Below are 13,623 nucleotides of genomic sequence, written 5' to 3' on the forward strand. Positions count from 1 at the left end.
CGTTAGTATTGCAATTGGAGAGTGCGAAGTGTTTCAATTCTAATATCGATCTATTGGAATTTATTTGAACTATTGAAGACAGAAGGGAAAAAATGTTGGGACACTTGATATGGCACGACGGCACTTATGCATGTTATAATAGAAGGTGAGATAGAAGGAAAGAGGGGAAGAGGGAGATCGAGGCATAGTTACATCAGGCAGATCAAGGAAGGAATTGGTGTCGTGTCGTATCAAGAGGTGAAGAGACTCGCTGAAAATCGTAGTGAGTGGCAAGAGCTCCACCGACAAGAGCGCAGCTCTTAAATAGGATAGATAGATAGGAATTTATTTCAAGAGTTCAAGAGTCTATCTGTAAATAAAATTATACAATTGAAATTTACTCCTAATTTAAAAATCCAAATTGTCACATTTACAATATTAGTTGTGACATAAATATTTTTAAGAAAGTACATTTAATATGCATTTTTTTTGAATAATATTTGCTTTTTTAAAATATCAAATAAAACATTACCGAACTCCATACAAACAGAATCAGGTTCTCAGATTATGGAATGAGCTCCCTACTGAGGTTTTCCTAAGAGATTACAGCATGGGGTTCTTCAAAAAGGAAGTAAAGAGGTTTCTTCATGTCGCGGGTTGGCAACGCGTGCGTAATACCTCTGGTATTGCAGGCGTTCATAGGCTACGGTAACCGCTTACCATCAGGTGGTTTGTATGCTAAATTGTATTGTAAATTGTCAGCTCAGTGGTATAAAAAAATTGCTTTATGGCAGAAACTCGAGTGGAACAGAGATACATATGCTATCTTTTGTATGATTTAAAATTTTTGATGACATCACCCTTCCAATATTCATCCTTGGTCTGCAGTTTATCTTTCCTTCAAAGCTCATTCAAAACGCCTCAGTAGTTACAGCCGTGAAACGTAAAATGTTTATGAGCGTTTCACTTTCATAGTAACAGGGCCATTAAATTCATTAATACTTGTGTTTTGTGGCTTAAAAATCGGTAAAATCCAGTTAAACTACCTATTGTTAGGCAAACATATGATTGTTTTATGATAATCTAAAAATTTAAGGTAACTAGTAGCTAGCCTGTATAATTTATTGTTGTTGTAACCTGTATATATGTATTTATTGTTGTAACCTGTATAATTTATTATTAATACGTATATATGTTGATATTTATATAATATAACGATATAAGTAAAATAGTATTAGCATAGTATTAGCATAGTATAGTAGCACAATTAAATAAATTTGTGTATGCCAGATTCTAGTGAAAAATGTGAACAATATTTAAATATTATATACCATCCTTTATACCACTTTTCAAACAAAATAATGCTATTTGTATTTGTAGCTAGTAAAAGACTATTTTTAAAGATTATAATTTCATGCGTGCATACTGAAGTAGTTTAAAATTTTGCTCAACAAAAAAAAGCAGCGACTTTAATCGTGGCATGATTAGGTATTTTGATTTAAAAGTTAAACCGATTTTGATAAAAGTTCTATGGAGTCTGAATATTTGCAGATAAATAAGAATTTTCCACATAGTTTGATAAATGAGGATCATATTATTAAAAATTTAAAAAATATATTTAAATTGTCGAAAAAAGAACAAATTGTATTTATATTAATGGCATTACATAATAATAGGTGTATACGTATCTTATACTGTGCATTGTGGGGGGAAGGGATTGTTGGTAATGCGGATTACCAGTCCCATTGCTAGAAATATATCCTGTCAGGTCGAACTCCACGTGGTCGCCCCCGGAAACCATTGTGTTGAATTCCAAGTGTATTTATCACGAAGGGCCTTTCCATCCTCACCTTTCATCCCTCACTGGTGCCCCGCCAGCGTATACCGTTAACGCGGCCGGGGTTACCATTCCATTATCACCAGGTTGCTTTTTCCGACAATTTTTTTTACCTTTAGGTAAGATTATTTATTTATTTATCTAGGAAATAGCTTTTTCGAGACCCTATTAATGAATACTAACACAAATTTCAAGGAATGGGTTACGTTAACTAAAATACTGTAAATAAATTCATGATGAAAATAATGATCTGAAATGATTTCAGTCATTCATCGTCAATTCCAAGTGCGTATATGTTTTAATATATTTTTCCATTCAGCGCGCCCAGCGTCATGGAACACGTGAAAAATTAAATAAACTACATTTCGTATCATAAAATAACGGTAATCAGCCTTGGTGGGTTTCATCACTGGCTATACGCAAATAGGTACGTATAAATTACACGCTTGTTTACATTTGTATAAACGAAACAGGCAAGCTCCAGTCGATCCCGGACACTTTTAGGGTTCCGTTTCTAAACAATATACGTCCGAACTAGATTTTTGCCTGTTATTTTGTACGCGTGGATTTTATAAGTAGAAAAGCTTATTAAATAGATGGTGAGAACGTACCAAGATAAAACATATACAAGATTTTAAATTAGACACAATTGTGAGAACCGCATTCTATTTGATGCAGTAGCTTTTGTGGATTTTGTTTTAATATAGTTTAATATATATTATAAAACTATAATATTAATATTAGTTAAGAAACTACAGTTACGTTTTTTAGGAATAAACAGTATACTCTGTTATGTCCATGGTACTGCTCATGTCTATAGGCTACGGTTACCACTTTACATCAGGTGGGCCGTCAGCTTGTTTGCCATTCTAAGTTGTTTAAAAAAAAATTGTTTTGCCTTCTAATGTTCTTATTAAGAAGATTATTTTATTAATTCAGCCATTAACTGGCCACTGCTGAACATAAGCCTTCCCCATAAGCAGAGTTTTGCCAGTAATTGCCAAGGCAGGCGGCAGGCGGGCAGGCGGGTTGGCAACCGCAGTTAGCCTTTTACAGATGTTTTAAGAGGGACGCTGCTGCCCATCTCTCGCCCTTCTTTAGTCGACTCTTACGACACCCACGGGAAAGGAAGGAATGGTGTATTCTATGCCGGGACCATACGGCAAAAGATTATATAAGGTATAATTTGGTTTTATTATCTAAGAGATTTGACGTAACACACAGTTTAATCGGTTTATGGATTTTTATAAATTGAGTGTTGTTACATTCGATGTCTATATTAGGGTTGCCAACTATACTGTTTTATATAAAAAAAAAAAATCCAAATTAGTTTAGAACTGACGTAGTTATTAGGTAACAAACATAAACAAAAATACAACCTTCTTCTTTTTGAAGACGGCAGATAAAACAAAAGTATGGCAAATCAGTTCTTAATTTGAATTTTAAAATATTTTTAAATAGTAGTTTTAATTCTTTAAAAACCTCACGTACGGAACTTTCAGCTCACTATTTCGACTAAAGCTTGACCGGATTTTTTAATGGTGTATCAACCTTGCGTAGAGTTGAGATCTCATTTACACAAGGTTAATTCTAGGTGCGATGAAATTCTGTTGATGAATAAAGCGTTCCTTGCGTCTTTGATAGAGATTTTCTTTTGAAATAATCGCACTTACTCTAGAATAATCCATTTGGATTTATACGTTATATAAATAAGGAAAAATATATAAAAAATACTAGCGTGAACTCTACTAGCGAACTAGCGTAACGTGAACGTGGATTAACGTTCACGTGACTGTGATACCTTCAATGACCGGGATAATATGTAGTCTATGTCCTCCATCCTATGTAGCATGTATATACCAAATTTCATGGTGACTGGATAAGACGCTAAGAGGTAACAATATGTTTTTTTTTAAATAACTTTCACATAATATTACTAAGGATGTGCTGTACTATAATCCGAAATTATTGAAACGATTATCATAATAATAATTGTATTACTGGGAAATAAATAATTTCACTAATTTGGGATTACAGTAACAAAACTAAATATTAAATTTGATATTATAATTATAATATTTTGTTTATTATATATTCATTTATACTTTATTATATACACTAATAATATATAAAAAAAAAATGACAGAGGTAAGCAAATGTACATAGGCGAGTTTAACTGAGTAAAAAGAGAACTTAACTAAAAAGAGTTCCCTTCCAGAAAAACGACCAAGTTCCCTTAGTCGCCTCTTACAACACCTACGGAAACAGAATCCTTATTCGACCTGTCTAAAATGCAATAAATTTACAGTCAATCCATATTTGCGGTTCCCATTGAAATGATGTGTCTCCAAGCCCAATTTATCTCACATGTCTATACTGACTACTCACAGAGTATAATTAATTATTAAAATATAATAAGACAATAGAAGCGGAACTGGCATCGTGCTTAATATGATCAGTCGAAGACGTACGCATGAATCGCCTATAAAATATGCAATGATCAATAATCTTTCAATAGCGAATTGTAATGTAGCAGGCACGCCCGAACGACGATAGAGCTATGCGTCATAAATAACAATCAATTGGTATGAGTTTTGTGTCTAAAACAAAATAGATGTAATGCATGACGTTGTATAGAAGTGGCAGTAGAATCATTATAAATTTGGCAAATCGCATTTGTAAACAAATCGTGTTATATCATCGTAATTCTTCTGGCCTGTTCGTATTGTTGTTTGGCTTTGTATGTTACGTGTTATGGTTTGGTGTGGACGTCACAGTATATTCTGTGGTTTATATCTATAGGTGACGCTTACTATTTTCCATGAAGTGTACACTCCGATTTTTTGGCATTTTGAGTTGCAAAAACAATTTTTATTCCGATCCTATATATGTTATACATATTCTACAATATTAAACTTATAATGGCTATGTGTTAATTACATTGATGTATAAATAACCTAGATATATAATTAGATATAAATAATTAAAAAATAAAAAAAAATTAAAGATAAAAAATTTCTTTGAGATCACTGCCAGCTGATAAGGTGCAGCTTATAGTTATATGTATGTTTATGCAAATAAATGATTGATTAAATGATTTATTCAGTCATCTTTCACTAGACACTTTTTTATCCTTTTCAATCAATTTAAAAAAGAAGGGCATCTTAATTTAATTATATTTTTTTATGTGTGTTACCTCATAACTTCGTCAGTATTAAACTGATTTCTTTTTTTAGACGAAAGAGTATGTATGATAAGGGTACTTAGAGATTAGTCCTATAGAAGTTTTATCAGAATCGGTTCATCATCATCATCATCAGAATGTAAAACTAAACTTCTAAGTTTTTAGATCAAAATAATCTTTTTTTTATACCATAAAAGTAGCAAACAAGCATACAACCCGTCTAATGGTAAACGGTAACTGTAGTCTAACTGTCGTTAGTAACTAACTGGTTTTGTGACAATTTAAATAGGTTATTTTTTTTGTAGTACACAATCTTTAATTATTTATAATGTAGTCCATCGTCAAAATAATTTATTTATGTAAGACAATCTATTTCTTTTATTTTCTCTGCTTGAATAAATATGTAAATTAAATTTTACCTAAATTTTTTTCATAATTTTCATTTACAAAATATTTGTACGTACTTTTTCGCAGTCTCTAGGGAAAACTTTAGAAGGGAGTTCTTTCCATAATCTGGGTGTTTGCGGGCGGTTCTTGTAGGGTCTGAGGATGAATTTCATTGAGACATAAAGGTCATTTACTTTATGTGTTACATTAAATATATATCTATTAATATCTTCACATCAGGTCCCTTGAGTCATCGTTATATACTAAGGTTAGGACTCTCAGCCGACAGTAACACGTAGAGTTAAATTGGTTATTCTGACGTCTGAAAATAACCCAGAGGATTGCACAAACAAGACGACCATTGTCATGTGGTAATAGCTTCATGTTAATCACAATTTTGAAATAGTTCGACGAACTCTTATCTTAAGGATAAGTTGAACAGTGTTTTGCTTAAAGCAATTTTTAGCAGCTTACTTATAGAAGATTTATATACAGAGTTCAAGTTTTACTAGTGATGTACCAAATCGGTCTTTTTTCGTATTCAATTATATTGATATTTCTTAAAAAAAAAAGAACTAAATCCTGATTGGAGACTAAGAACTCGGGCAAGTACTCGAGTACATGTATTCGAGTAGGGATTTTATTAAACTCGATTATTTTTCCGTTGACTTCTGAAGTTTACTTTTATGACAATTCGCAACAACTAAGGGAACTATAAAGTACGCGAAACATAGCAGAAAATGCAAGAAAGTAGCAAGTGTTATGTGAAACTGTGCAACAAGAAAAGGGAAGTGATGATAAAGAGAAATGATGATAAATGATGCTGGCCATTGACGTAAGCAGAAGAGGCAGTCAACGTTCACCGATCACCACAGCTCGAATCATATCACATGACATAAAATTTCTAATATTTTGTACAGCGCTCTTCTCGTACCCGCTGACATTGATGCTCCTTTCCACTTTGGGTGTTGCTGGAAGAAAACTCTATTAGAGTTAAGCTCGCCTTTGTACATTTGATTACCTCTGTCATATTCTTATAACTGGTGTGTACAATAAAGAATTAAATAAATAAATATATATTTTCTAGGAAATAATGATAGTATTGTCGTTCAACCGTGTATGTATGTTCATAATTATAATAGTTTTTTTTTTGGATCAAAGTGCACTTAATTATTGAAACTTTATTACGTAATATCAAATAATCTATTTAAAATGTGGCGAGACCAGTTATTTTGATTTTAAACTACTGAACCGAATATGATAAAATTTCTATGAAAACAATTTGTAAGTATATTCTTTTAGATAAAAAAAAAAAAGATTTTCCAAATTGCTTTACAATTGACGGAGTTAGGGGAGAGGGAGGATTGTTAGTAATGGAGACTAAGGTCCCATTGCTAGCAATATGCCCAAACAGGTCGACATCCACGTGATCCCCCTGGAAATCATCGTGCTGAATTCCAAGCTTATTCATCCGATCGGCTAACCAACCTGCCTTTTTTTTTTTATAAAACTTAGAATGGCAAACAAATTGACGGCCCACCTGATGGAAAGTGGTAACCGTCGCCTATAGACATGAGCATAACAGAGTATACTGTTTCGCCCATGATACCCCTCATGCGTTGCCATTCCTGAGGACTCAGGTGTTATTCCTCTGTACCCTGTAAATTCACGCCATATCTCACCCTTCAAACCGAAACACAGCTATGCAAACACAACTGCTGACTTTTCATCATCATCTATCATCCCTAACTGGTGCCTCGCCAGCGTATATTGTTACCGCAGACGGGGTTACTATTCCATTGTTATCATTAAAAACATTGACGGAGACAAATAAAAAAATACGTATATAAATATAGCGAATTGAAAACCTCCTCCTTTTCTAAAGTCGGTTGAAAACCAAACATTGTTGTTCGGAGCGGAAGTGTGTTGATGTTATCCAATATCGGTTATTGATACATTATAAGTTTAACCAACATTAGTATGTCCTACTTTGTGTTCCAAGAAACATAGCTAGCAGCGGAGGTAAACAATGAACGGATTGGGTTACAACTAAAACGGAGTTTGATAAAAACATTCACTTACTGCCTGTGGATGACTAGTTGATACTTAGATTATGTGGATAGAGTATTTCCATACAAATGCTTAAAGAAAAGCGGTTCGACTTTTTTATACAATTATGCGTGATAAATATAGGTTAAAGGGATTCTTAGCAATGGAGTTCGACAGCCCCATTGCTAGTAATATGCCGTATTAGGTCGACCTCCACGTGGTTCCCCCTGGAAATCATCGTGAACAATTCTTGTTGAATTCGTCACGATGGGCCAACTGACCTGCTTCATTCTCACCTATCATCCCTCACTGGTGCCCCGCCAGCGTATCCCGATAGCGCAGGATATATATATAGGCAGGTTTGAGCGATTCCTTTATAACTTTTATATTTATTTTGTTTTATAAATTCTGCACCTTTTTAATCCGTAAAAACTCATTTTATTTATTAAATAATTAAATAATAATGTGTCAAGATACATTATATGGGTAAATACAATAATAAAAAACACGAGTCAGCTAATTTGACAGTTACCTGACAAAAAATTGACTCGTTTTTGAGGCTCGATGCTCTATCTATATAATCTAAGGTTGTACCTACGACTTTACCTTCTAATACGAATAGAATAAAAAATATGTTGTCCAGAAGATTTTCTAGAAGCAATGATGACGTAACAATCACACTGTTTGAAACATTGTACTAACTGATACACTAGTCTCGGCATAGAATAGGCCATCCCTTCCTTTCCCGTGGATGTCGTAAGAGATGACTAATAGAAGGCAAGCGATCGGCAGCAGCGTTCCTCTTAAAATATCTCCAAAGCCTAACTGCGGTTGTCAATCCTCCTATCAAGCGTGGCAACTACTGGGAAGACCCCCCAAGGGGGAACCTTATGTTCAGTAGCGGACATGATGATACACTGGTCAACTCTGGACTAACTTTTATAGAAGGAGTTACAAATTCAATATAATGATGCTTGGGTACCTCTGTCCCATTCGTGTTTCAACCGTGAAGCAGTTGTGTTTGCATGACTGTGTTTCGGTTTGAAGGGTGGGATATGGCGTAAATGTACTGAGTACAGAGGAATAACACCTGAGTCTTCAGGAATGGCAACGCATGGGAGGGTATCATGGGCGAAAAGTATACTCTGTTATGTCCATGGTATTGCTCATGTCTATAGGCGACAGTTACCACTTTCCATCAGGTGGGCCGTCAGCTTGATTGGCATTCTAAGTTGCATAAAAAAAAATATGATCACGTATGCTAGAGTACAGAATTTCTTTGCTGTTTTATTTCATTTTGTTTCATATCTTTCGGCCTCGTTCTTATAAAAGATAACCCTATCGTGATAAACAATGGTGTAAAGTTGGTAAAATGCAATATAGACATAGTAGATATAAATCTTTGATTAACTTCGCTGAGATTAAATCTACTAATAATATAAATGCGGAAGTGGGTTGAGTTGTTTGGACGGTGTGATGTTTGTTACTTAATCATGTTGAATGACTTTAAAATTTCGGACATTTTATTTATTATTTATATTCATAAATTAACATATAAGATAGTTTTTAATATGTTCAACTCTATATTTAGTAGTCTTCCGTTTTATTATTATTCAGAGAGGGGCTTTTTCAGGCAGAAAAACTTGTGATAAAGCGACCTTTCCATGATCTTTTGTACTCGCCCTTTTTTAAAGTTCGCTGCTAATTCCTATTTGTGATTTGAAGATGTTTTTTGTAGCAATATTTTTTGTCTCCTTAGGATATAACATGTATTTTCTAAAGGAGATATATTTATTTATCTATTTAACTCTTTATTGCACCATAAATAAAAATATACAATGACAAGTGAATAATTCAAGTGAAATACAGTAAAGTAAAAACAGATTGAAATATACACATAAAGGTATAAAAGGCGGTCTTATCGCTAGGGCAATCTCTTACAGACAATTATATTGTTTATATATGAGAACTACAGCTACCAATTAAGTGTTGCGGCGTTTCTTTCTCAATGTGACAAAATCTACAAATATTTTTTGGGCATATATGCCTAGTTCGGTCATGTGCTTGTTTAGTTTGCACTGTCCGGTGAGAGCCCTTGTAAATACATACATATTATTTTTGTTATTTTTTTAGTAATCTTACTAATATAATAAAATTGTAACTTGACAGTAACTGTATATGATATTTAAGAAAAATTGTGAAATATGAGAGTTCTTTATAAGAGCCAAAATAATATTTTTTAGAAATTTTGTTTACCTATATATTAGTACCGGTGTCATGTAAAAACTACTAGTTTTTACATTTGTATTTTGAAAGTCTAACTTAAAAACTAGTGGTTATTTTTTTATGTGTTGTTTAGAAGTGATTTATCCTAATAATATTTCTAATTCTGCAATCTATTCGTACGAAGCGAACAAAAAGCTAGTATCTCCTAAAATTATACAGAAATACCGATTTTTCGTTATTGATCTAGGACTCCGATAGTACTGTAATTTTGTAAAGTCAAACTCAAAAACTCTAGTGGATCTGGATAAACAGATTCGTAGACGTATTCTTAATATTACTGCATAATCTATGGTTGCTGAAAGAAGCGTGAAGTGTGAAGCAAATTGCGACGACCCACTAATCAGCAGCCACATTCACGTCGTTCGTTACAATTGAATTGCTTTTTATATACCGTCACCTCTTCATTTTCATATATATATATATATATATATATATATATATATATATATATATATATATATATATATATATATATATATATATATATATATATATATATATATATATATATATATATATATATATATATATATATATATTGTAAATTTATATAGTTTAGTTTCAATATTAAAATTCATAATTTCAACAACAATTCGTTATTTTCTGCCAATCCAGTAAAATTAAATTGGAACTACCCAAGGCAAGGGCAAACCAACACACACATGCCCAAATACTTAATATATATGGTATATATTAGTGGCGTTCCGTTCTTCACTTTAACGAGTTACATGTATTTTAAGAAATTTTGAAATTATAATATAATGGTTAACAATAGCGTGTATCGATAGCGAACGAGCGTGTACGAACAGAGCTTCGTGGTTCCGGTCAAACTGTTTATTCTACTCTTTTCCATGTGAAGGTTGCCTGGAAGAGAACGCTTTTATAGATAAGACCGTTCATTGTTTTCTCAATATAATCTTTACTTGTAATTATTTGCATTATATTTTTTTTATTAGTTTACTGTATGTAATGCAATCTTTTGGAGGTAACAATAAAGAGTATCTATCTATCTATCTATTCATTTCTCCCCATAGTGAATATAGGTTTGCCATCCATAAAATTAGTAATCCATATATTGTCAGACATTGTAATGTCTGCCTGTCGGTCTACCTATGTATAGTGGAATGCTGGATAAGATAAATCGGGATACAGCTGCGGTTTGTCTCTGAATGCGTTCTGTCGCAATCTTCTATCAAGGACGCCCGAAATAGATACCGCGTCGATAATATCAAAGGTACATGGACTCGGCTTGAACTAACAAACCCTATACTTTCTCTATACGTGTATTGTTAAAAGTTAATAGAATTTTTCATCGTGACTCCTCTCCATCCAAAGGTTGCTTGGAAGAGATCGCTTTTAGCGATAAGCTCGCCCACTGTTTTCTCATTGTGATTATTTCTTGTAATTATTTATATTTATAATAAGTTTACTATTGTAATCTTTTGGGGGAAACAATAAAGAGTATCTATCTATCTGTGATGAATGTGTAAGAGGTGAAATATATCTGTTACAGATAAATTTAATGTTTCAGTGTTTCTGTTCATCTGAATGGGAAACAAGCGAAGTTTATGCATTTTATGTTTGTATGTATATATGAGTAGCTCGAAATTGTTAGATCCATTGCATTATATATGATTATTTTAAGGGCACGAGTATCATTAAGTTTACCGTGAAAAATAATTTAAAAATGAAATGTGACTGACATCTGACACAAGAGATAGCTTAATACATTATAACTTAATCTTATCTTTAAATATATATATATTTTTAAATTTTTTAATGTTATATTGAATTAAGTAATATTTTATTACAAAAACAAAACTTAACCATAACTTTTTAGTTGAAAAATTACATTTATAACTTAATTAAATTTAAATTGTGAATCATCATCATTTATACGTTGATGGTCAATCAGGTGGGCCGTCCAGCTTGTTTGCCATTCTAAGTTGCATGATAAAATTCTTAAAGGGGAAACACTCACCACGCGTGAACAACTAGTATAAAAAGTATTATTAAATTATATAGTGAAAAACTAGTATAATATAAACTTTTACCAGAGGGAGACTTTGTACAGAAGTCGTTTTCTTGGGTACCTCTGTCCCATTCGTGTTTCAACCGTAAAGCAGTTGTGTTTGCATGGCTGTGTTTCGGTTCTATCATCCCTCACTGATGCCCCGTCAGCGAATAACATTAGCGCAGGCGGGGTTACCATTTCATTATCATCCATTGAAAAAAAAGTCCTCACGCTGGTTCAGCATTTTGTAGAGTTTTGTACTAAGTGGAAAAAAGGAGTGTTACTCCATTAGCAAATAGAATTATAAACAATGACAAATGAAATTTTCACGTCTGGCGTGCGTTCATGTAACGATATAAAAGTGGATATAACAAAAAAATAAGCGTAAACATACATATATAAAGATAGACAGATTACAGAAATTCTCTAGATTTGCACGCGCTATCTCAAGCGTGGCATCTTCCGTTCCTTTGGAAATTTCCAATAAGTCCCTATTTGCTACATTGCACAGTCTAAAACCTTTTTTAAGGTTATAAATGAAGCGTACAAAACTACCTAGCCAAATCCTATTGCCTCGTATTTTTAAGGCACTTCTAAGTTAGTAAGATTTCTTAATATTGTTAAAAAAAAAATCACAGCTCACGAGTACAAATAAGTTTTTAAATAAGTTTTTTTCTATCTACGCTCTTATGGGGCATGTGTCTCTCATTGAGATCTCTTTCAGTTTACTTTTTACTTTTCTCAATTTAAAAATGTTTGATACAATTAATTCGAAGTTTATCCGGGTTCTTATGAATGGATCTTAGATATTTTTTTAATTTCTGGTAATACTTTATAATTCGTTGTTTCATATACAAAATTTAGGTTTATGACTAGAAATTTAAATGAATGTTACAAATTGGCTGCTATGTCAAATTTATTCATTATTATTTTAACTTAGAAACTATCTTTATTTGACTTTTGAAATTGGTACTAGCAGATAGAATTAAAAAAGTTAATGTATATACGTACTGATATCATTATTTAAAATGTGTCAAGTACGTAGAGTAGTATGGGTTCTATCTAGATTCGATATCTAGATAGAACCCTTATTACTGCTAAGACTGCGTCAGTGGCTTTAATTCCATCCTTTTGCAAGTTTTTTTTTTTTTAACTTTGCATGTTCCGTTATGCGGAATAAATGTTCTTAAAAATTATAATTGATATCTACTAAATTGTGTACTTAAATGTATTTATTTTATATTATTTTAAAAGAAAATGGCATGAATTTTACAACGAAGTTTATTTACGAAAAAAAGAAAAAGAATAATGTCATACCTTTGTTAAAAATATATTTGAAGCTTTCAGCTGTGAAACATCCAAACACAACATACAACAAACAAATGAAAACACAGTTAAACACCACAGAGAGACACTTAAAACTGGAAGTTAACGAATGTAACGTAAAAAGGAACGTAACATTTCATTTGAAAAGAGAAAACCGCGGGCTCACGATTCCAATTTCAAAACCGCACAACCGCGCACCGACGAACACGTTCCGATTTCAAATCCAGAAGTGGCCAGTGTTTTTCACTCATAAAAATAACTTTACATGAACGTATTATTCCGTAAAATAATGTAAACATACAGCGCGGATCGATGCGTACACGCTTCTTTGACATCGCGATTTCGACTGACTAATTTTAACAGCGTTGATCGCACATATGGATGCAGCGAGATTTCGAGCATGTACTGATTCTGTTCATCATCGATGCGCTTGCGATAAATCAATGTTGCTTCTGCTGTTCAAGTGATCGTCCGATAACGCTGTACAGATGTTTATGGAGTTCCTTTGATGAACTTAATAGAAGAATAAAAAGGTATTTCTTTATCTATCTGTAATAAATA

At 32.8% G+C, this 13,623-nt stretch overlaps 1 protein-coding gene across 1 annotated transcript in view; it reads right to left on the reverse strand.

Annotated features, from left to right (window-relative positions):
- LOC113519415 (uncharacterized) overlaps positions 1–13,415 on the reverse strand; it is a 67,980-nt gene extending 54,565 nt beyond the window's left edge. Inside the window, exon 1 of the mRNA XM_026904516.3 lies at positions 13,054–13,415. Coding sequence (XP_026760317.2) covers positions 13,054–13,107 — 54 coding nt within the window. The 5' untranslated portion in view covers positions 13,108–13,415. The remainder of the gene's footprint in view (positions 1–13,053) is intronic.
- Positions 13,416–13,623: the final 208 nt, after the last annotated feature.

This window comes from Galleria mellonella, unplaced genomic scaffold (assembly GCF_026898425.1).
Source record: "Galleria mellonella isolate WM207_F2 unplaced genomic scaffold, CSIRO_AGI_GalMel_v1 utg352, whole genome shotgun sequence".
NCBI classification, from domain to species: domain Eukaryota; kingdom Metazoa; phylum Arthropoda; class Insecta; order Lepidoptera; family Pyralidae; genus Galleria; species Galleria mellonella.